This window comes from Myotis brandtii, unplaced genomic scaffold (genome assembly GCF_000412655.1).
Source record: "Myotis brandtii unplaced genomic scaffold, ASM41265v1 scaffold133, whole genome shotgun sequence".
Lineage (NCBI taxonomy): Eukaryota > Metazoa > Chordata > Mammalia > Chiroptera > Vespertilionidae > Myotis > Myotis brandtii.
In genome coordinates, this window is record NW_005354718.1 from 2,606,980 (window position 1) to 2,615,312 (window position 8,333).

The window sequence follows — 8,333 nt, forward strand, 5'->3', positions numbered from 1 at the left end:
TATTTTATTGATTTTTTACAGCGAGGAAGGGAGAGGGATAGAGAGTTAGAAACATCGATGAGAGAGGAACATCGATCAGCTGCCTCCTGCACACCCCCCACTGGGGATATGCTTGCAATCAAGGTACATGCCCTTAACTGGAATCGAACCTGGGACCTTTCGGTCTGCAGGCTGACGCTCTATCCACTGAGCCAAACCGGTCAGGGCAAGAAGATAATTTTTAAGACATTCTGAATCCTTTTAGATACTCATAGGTTTGGGATAGCTAAAACATATTTTCAGGTAGTTCTTTGTCAATAGTCATATTTAAGTGCATTTAACATTTTTGCATAATTGCTCACAAAACTTTGAAATATATGGACTAAATATAGCATTAGGAGTTTGCATTATTTGAGTTAATATACCATTGTAGAGGTATTAGTTTTTGTGAGTTCTCTCAGCTTTACTCTTTTTACAGTCACCTTTTTTGTTTAAGCTTTGTCTTATGAATATCTGATAGGTGTTACCTAAACTTGTTAGTTTTAGTAAACCAATGAACCTACTTGTCTTAAGCCTGAGGCAGCTTTTGAAAAGAGTCACCCTAAATTTTATCTTTTAAAAATAAGCTTTAAATCAGAGGAATGATTCTTTTTTCACCTTTCCTGGTATTTATGCTTTAGTGTCAGAAAGTGGGTTTCTACCTCTATATTTAGCCATAATAGGAATCAATAGCTAACCTTTCTGAAGTCTTGATTTTTAAAATACTTGTGTCTATTATCCTTAGGCTAGAGAATATTTTAAGTTTTGGAGGGTTTTTGGGGGGGGGGGCGTGATGTGGCCAATCCTGTAAGAAGAGATAAAAATCAGACGTTTTTATTGCTTGTCAGTAGGTCTGATGAAAGGTAAAATTAGACTTTTTAAATAAAATGAGGAGCACCCAGCCCTAGCCGGCTTGGGTGAGTGGACGCAGTGAAGGTTTCCGGTTTGATTCCAGTCAAGGTCAGATACCTTGGTTGTAGGCTCATCCCTGGCCTGGGCCCTGGTCAGGGCGTGCAGGAGGTAAACAATTGATGTGTTTCTCTCACATTGATATTTCTTTCTGTCTCTCCTCCGCTTTCCAACTCTAAAAATCAATGGAGAAATATCCTCGGGTGAGGATTAAAAACACAAAACATAAATGAGAAGCACTCATAGTGGCTGAATTTGATTAATCAAAATTACTGACCCAGTTATATAGGAGTAATGATGTAGCATCTTCCTTTTTTGTGCAAAGGCTAATTGGAGGTGATTATTTCTTGTAGAATATTTAGGTAATTTAGCACACTAGTTCAGTTAAATTTAATCTGAGATTTCTTTGCAACTTTTTATTGAGATTTGATTCACATAGCATATATTTCAGCATCTTAACAGATACACTTAAGTGGTTTCTAGTTCCTGAATGTTTTCACTCCCCACCCCAAAGATATGCCATACCCATTAGCAATTGTCTGAATTATCCCTCTCTCCGTGTTTCCTGACAACCACAAATTTACTTTTTATCTCTAGATTTGCCTAGTCTGGACATTTTGTATAAATGGAACCATACAATATTGTTGTGTTTTTCGTTATAACTTTTAAGAATTAACTAATTTGCTTTTTAAGTCTGTTTTTTGGAATGGGTTGTATGTTCAAAAGATACAAAATTTAGAACATGTCAGTATGTATTTTCCCAGCCACTCAGTTTTCCCTGGATATAGCTAATACTACCAGTTCCTTTTCTGTCTTTACAGTCTATGTCAAGCAAATACATACATATTCTGTGTGTTGTTTTTTTAAAAATATATTTTTATTGATTTCAGAGAGGAAGGAGAGGGAGAGAGAGAGAAACATCAATGATGAGAGAGAATTATTGATTGGCTCCTGCATGCCCCCTACTGGGGATCAAGCCCGCAATCCGGGGACATGCCCTTGACGGGAATTGAACCCAGGACCCTTCAGTCCACAGGCTGACACTTTTATCCACTGAGCCAAACTGGCTAGGGCTATGTGGTTTTGTTTAAATCCTCACCCAAGAAATGTTTGTTTTTTTAAAAAATATATTTTATTGATTTTTTACAGAGAGGAAGGGAGAGGGATAGAGAGTTAGAAACATCGATGAGAGAGAAGCATCTATCAGCTGCCTCCTGCACACTCCCTACTGGGGATGTGCCTTCAACCAAGGTACATGCCCTTGGCCGGAATCGAACCTGGGACCCTTCAGTCCGCAGGCCGACGCTCTATCCAGTGAGCCAAACCAGCTAGGACTGTTATTGTTTTTTAAAATTGATTTTAGAGAGGAAGGGGGGGCGGAGAGAGGGAGGGGAGTGGAGGGGAGGGGGAAACTTTGATGTGAAAGAAACACTGATTGGTTTCCTCCCTTACACGCTCAAACCGGGCATTGAACCTGCAACCTAGGTATGTGCTGTGGCCAGAAATTGAACCCACAAACTTTTGCTGTATGGGGAGGATGCTTTAAGCAACTGAGCCACCAGGCCAGGTTTTTTTTTTTTTTGGTTTACTTTATGAAGAAGAATTACATAATCTATAACAACTCTTTTGGACCTTTTGCCCTTAATATATTTTATAGGTAATTTTGTATGAGTTCATGAAGTTTATATAGTTTTCCTTTGTAGCTGCAGAATATTTCACTCTGGATATGCCACCATTTACTTAACTGGTCTCCATTGATGGACTTTTTCTCCAGTTTTTTGCTGTTAAAAGTAGAAAAGCAGGGACTAATCTATACATATTTATTACAGGTGTGTGTGTGTGTGTGTGTATATGAGTGTATATTTAAGATAAAGTCCTAGAACTGTTGTTCCATGGGATGTATGCATTTGTACTTTCGATATTTTTATGTTGCCCTTTCTGACACCCTTTCCAATACCTCTACCAAACTTTGATTTTTGCCAGTTTAATAAGGTCAAAAACAGTATCTCCGTATGATTTCCGTTACCATTTCTCCTATGCTAAGACTATGTACATTTTCTTTTTTTTTAAAAAATATATTTTATTGATTGTATTTTTACAGAGAGGAAGGAAGAGGGATAGAGAGTTAGAAACATCGATCAGCTGCCTCCTGCACACCCCCTACTGGGGATGTGCCTGCAACCAAGGTACATGCCCTTGACTGGAATCGAACCTGGGACCCTTCAGTCCCAGGCTGACGCTCTATCCATTGAGCCAAACCATTCAGGGCGACTATGTACATTTTCATAGCCATTGGGTCTTCCTCTCATTTGCCCATTTTTCTATTAGATTTTTGGTCTTGTAGGAACCCTTTCTATATTAGGTAAATGAGTTATTAGGATATAATTTGCAAACACACCCTTTCCCAGTTAGTCATTTGTTTTTTCAATTTTACTTGCATGATATTTGGCAGATATAAAACATGTATATGATGTTGAATTTATCAAAGGTTTTGTGTTATACTTATTATCAAGCTTTTCTGAGGATTTAAGAATTTTAAAAAATTAGGCTGAGGAATGGGTTGTGATTTAAATGTTTGATCCTTCTGGAATTTGTGGTTTCTTTTTTTCTTTGCTTTTTTTTTTAAAAAAATGTTTTTGTTAATTTTAGAGAGAGAGGAAGGGAGAGGGAGAGAGACACATTGATGTGAGAGAGAAACATCAATCAGTTGCCTCCACTTGCACCTAGACTGGGACCCAGCGATCCAGGGACCAAACATGAGTGGGACTACACTCAACCAGCTGAGCCACACTGGCTAGGGCTGCCAGGGCTGTCATGGTTTCTTTAAATGTGTGTACTATCAAGTTAAAGTAGCATTTTACCTATTTCTTAAAAAAAATGTTTTTATTCTTTTTAGAGATAGAGGAAGGGAAAGGGATAAAGATAGAAGCAACATTTTAGTAGAATTTAGGAATATCTTTTGGGGATAACAATTATTCTTGTCCTCTATGTTAACAAAATATTCACTTAATTAAAGGGTTTTTGTTTTTCTGCTTATTTTTTAGGCTGAGAAGGCCATTGTGATTATGTGGTGACTACAGTTATCTTACTACGAGTTTCCCACTGGAATCATGGAGGAAAAACAGCAGATTATATTGGCTAGTCAAGATGGTGGGACAATGGCAGGAGCAGCACCTACCTTCTTTGTCATCCTAAAACAGGCAGGAAATGGCAAAACAGATCAAGGAATTTTGGTTACTAATAGGGATGCTTGTGCTTTGGCTACCAGTGTGTCATCCCCAGGAAAATCTACAGGGAAGATTTGCCTTCCAGCTGATTGCACTGTGGGAGGTATCACTGTCACCTTGGATAACAATAGTATGTGGAATGAATTCTATCATCGAAGTACAGAGATGATTCTGACCAAGCAGGGAAGACGCATGTTTCCTTACTGTCGTTATTGGATAACAGGTTTAGATTCAAATAAGAAGTATATCCTTGTCATGGATATATCTCCTGTGGATAACCATCGTTATAAGTGGAATGGTCGCTGGTGGGAACCCAGTGGGAAGGCAGAGCCCCATGTTTTGGGGAGGGTTTTTATTCATCCAGAATCTCCTTCCACAGGTCATTATTGGATGCACCAACCAGTATCTTTCTATAAACTGAAACTTACCAACAATACACTGGACCAAGAAGGGCATATTATCTTGCACTCTATGCATCGATACCTGCCAAGGCTTCATTTGGTACCTGCAGAAAAGGCTACTGAAGTGATACAGTTAAATGGCCCTGGTGTCCACACATTTACCTTCCCACAGACTGAATTCTTTGCAGTAACAGCTTATCAGAACATACAGATTACTCAGCTGAAAATAGATTACAATCCATTTGCTAAAGGCTTCCGGGATGATGGGCTGAATAGTAAGCCCCAGAGAGATGGAAAGCAAAAAAATAGCTCTGACCAAGAAGGTAATAGTGTTCCCAGTTCTCCTGGTCAACGGGCCCGTCTCACAGAAGGTGAAGGGTCAGAGATACAGCTAACTGATTCAGATCCTTTATCTAGGGGTCATGAGACATCAGGCAAGGGTTTGGAGAAGCCTTTCCTTAATATAAATCAAGACTTTCTTGGTTTCATGGATATTGATTCATCAGTTGGTGAAGTTACTCAGTTTAAACAAGAGGTTTCTGAAAGGTAGGTAACAGTTTTTCTGTTTCTAGTGATAAAAGATTTTTGGATTGAGCATATTGTTTGTGTGGACTGCTGATTTTCGTAGACAATGATAAATGTAAGCTAAATACACCACAACTGCTTTTACATTCTGTGAAGTGATGGTTCATTTCTCTGTAATATCAGTTGTGTTGAGGATTCAGAATTGTAGGCAAATTAGATGATTTATCAGAATGGGGATCTTTCATTCATTTAGACTTACAATTTTGTTAATCATGTATAGGACTGTTCCTTGGTTATATGTAGACACACTTAATTGAGGAAGGGAAAAGAAATGACTTCCAAGAAATGTCATAACTGAAAGAAAACTTATCCAGACAAGTTACAGAAGGGATTCAAAGTACACTTAATACTTAAGAATTTACTATCTGTGGATATCTTAACCCATAAATTGCCTGACTGAAAAACAAGCTGAAAGTTATTATTACACCCTTAGGTTAAAATAGCATTGAACTTGCATTATTTATGATTTTTAATGGAAAGTTTTTTGTTTTTTTTAATGGATTTGAGAGGAAGGGAGAGAGATGGAGAGAGAAACATCAATGGGAGAGAGAAAAATGGATAGGTTGTCTCTGGTAGGGGATTGAACCCTAAACCGGAGTGTATGCCCCGACTAGGAATGGAACCCACCACCTTTTGGTATACAACGCTCCAAGCAAGTGAGCCACACCAGCCAGGGATATTTATTATTTTTTCAATCAAGGGCTATTTTTTTAGAGCAGTTTTAGGTTCACAACAAAATCTGCAAAATTGAGGGGAAGATATAGAGTTTTTCTATAGACCATATGCCCCAACACATGCATAGCCTCCTCCATTATCAAGATCCCCCATCAGAGCAGTACATTTGTTTCTATTGATGAACCTGCATTTACACATCATAATCACCCAAAGTCCATAGATTACATTAGTACATTAGGGTTCACTCTTTGTGTTGTACAGTCTATGAGTTTGGACAAATGTATATAATGACATATATCCACCTTACATACATACATAGAGTATTTTCATTGCACTAAAAAGTCTCTGTGCTCTGCCTGTTAATTCTCGTCTTTCCCTCGAACCTCTGATATATATATTTTTTTAACCTTCACCTGAGGGTATATATATTTTTTATTATTTTTAAAATATATTTTTATTGATTTCAGATAGGAAGGGAAAGGGGGAGAGAGAAACATCAATGATGAGAGAGAATCATTGATTGGCCGCCTCCTGCAGGCCCCCTACTGGGGATTGAGCCCACAACCGGGCATGTACCCTTGACCAGAATCGAGCCAGGGACCCTTTGGTCTATAGGCCGATGCTCTATCCACTGAGAGAAACAGGCTAGGGCTGTCTCCTTTTTAAAAAAAAAAGTTTTTATTGATTTTAGAGAGGACGGGAGGAGGGTAGAGAGAGAAACATTGATGGGTTGCTTCCTGCACACCCTCTACCTGGGATTGAGTCTATAACCTGGGCATGTGCCCTGACGGGGAATTGAACCAGTGACTTCTTGGTTCATGGGTTGGCACTCCATCACTGAGCCACACCGGCTGGGCTGTCTGTGTCTCTTTTTGATCAAGTATATCTTACAGTAAAATTAACAGAAAGGATATATGGGACCTAGAATTTTAGCATGTTTAAGTAAAGTAACTTCTGATGAAAATAATAATAGTCCCTTGCTCTTCTCCCTCTGAAATCCTAATTTTCTTCTTACCTGTTGAAAAATAGTTTTATTTTGCCCTCGTACTTTATAAATTGTTTGGTTAGTTCTGTGCTGAAAATGCATTGCAACATTGCAAGTAGTTTCCTGTTGAGAATTTTTTAAAAATATATTTTTTATTGATTTCAGAGAAGGGAAAGAGAGAGAGAGAGATAGAAACAACAGTGATGAGAATCATCAATTGGCAGCCTCCTGCTCGCCCCCCACAGAGGATTGAGCCCGCAACCCTTGACCGGAATAGAACCCAGAACCCTTCAGTCCGCAGGCCGATGCTCTATTCACAGAGCCAAAGCAGTTAGGGCACCTGTTGAGAATTTGATGCCATTTTGATTCCTGGTCATTTGAAGGCTCTTAAGATCTTTTGTTCATTCCTTATATTCTGAAATTTTACAGTGACAGGCCTTGGTGTGGTTCTTCTCATCATTGTGCTATTTTTTTTCAATTAAGAAATTCATGTACTGTGGTTCTAGGAACACTTTTAGTATAATTTGTCTAAGTTTTTCACTTTCACTTTTTTCTTTTCGTTGTTTTTTTTTAAAACTCCTTATAGTTGGATATTCCATCTCCTGGATTGATTATCTTATCAGTCTTCTATTGTCTGTTATCTTTTTCCTCTACTTTATGTTGAAGTTTCATTGATTTACCTTCTAACTTGGTAAAGTTTTTTTTTTAACTTGCTAAAGTTTTTATTGCAGCTATCAGATTTCAAGAGCTCTTCTATTTTCTTTTTCATTCCACATTTCCTTTTCCCAGTGGATTTCTTTTTTCTATTAACTTAATTATCACCAGTGTCTTGGAAGGTATTATGTTACAGGTTTTTTAAATGTACATCCTTAGTACATGTACATATCTTTATTGTATATCTATTAAATTACATTGTATTGTCTAGTTGTTTGTTTCCTGCACTGGTCTGTAATTTCCTTGAGTGTGGGGTGGGCACTGTTTTTTTGGTAATCCTCAGGCCCAACAAAATGTGCCTGGTACATTGTAGACACAGTGTAATTATCCCTTAATATCTGAGGGGGATTGTCTCCAAGAACCCCCCAACCCCACCCAAGACCAAAATTGGCAGAATCTCAAATCCCTTATATAAAACTAGGGGCCCAGTGCGGGAATTCATGCACCTTGAAAGGAACGTGGGCCGCGAGGCTGCAATGGGCACAGGAGTGGGTCTTGGCCCATCCTCTGTGCCCCCACCCGGCCCCTCCTGCCACAGCCCTCAGTCTCCTCTCTGCCGGCAGCCCAGCTCCCACGTGCTGACAGTGCCAGCACTGCTCGCACCCGCTGAGCGGGGCCAGCACTGTCAGTGGGTGCAAGCGGTGGCTGCTGCCCTGATCGCCCCTCAGGAGCAGAGGGAGGTGGAGAAGTCCTCAGGGGCGATTGGGGTTGGCAGCTGCTGCTCGCATCCGCTGATGGCGCCGGCAGTGAGTGCGAGCGGTGGCTCAGGCACTGGCTGCGGGTGTCAGTGGGGCCGGTGCTGGCAGTGGGTGCGGGTGG

General features: G+C 39.7%; 1 protein-coding gene across 14 annotated transcripts in view; it reads left to right on the forward strand.

Moving 5' to 3' along the window:
• The window catches only part of MGA (MGA, MAX dimerization protein), a 139,102-nt gene that overhangs the window by 44,691 nt on the left and 86,078 nt on the right, over window positions 1-8,333 (forward strand). For 11 of the 14 annotated variants that reach the window (XM_014534810.1, XM_014534815.1, XM_014534809.1 and 8 more), the window contains exon 2: window positions 3,972-5,101. In XM_014534810.1, the coding sequence (XP_014390296.1) occupies window positions 4,038-5,101 (1,064 nt within the window). In that variant the 5' untranslated portion in view covers window positions 3,972-4,037. Of the gene's footprint in view, window positions 1-3,971; window positions 5,102-8,333 lie in introns of those variants that run through there. The other 3 variants (XM_014534816.1, XM_014534820.1, XM_014534821.1) reach the window with 3 other exon arrangements.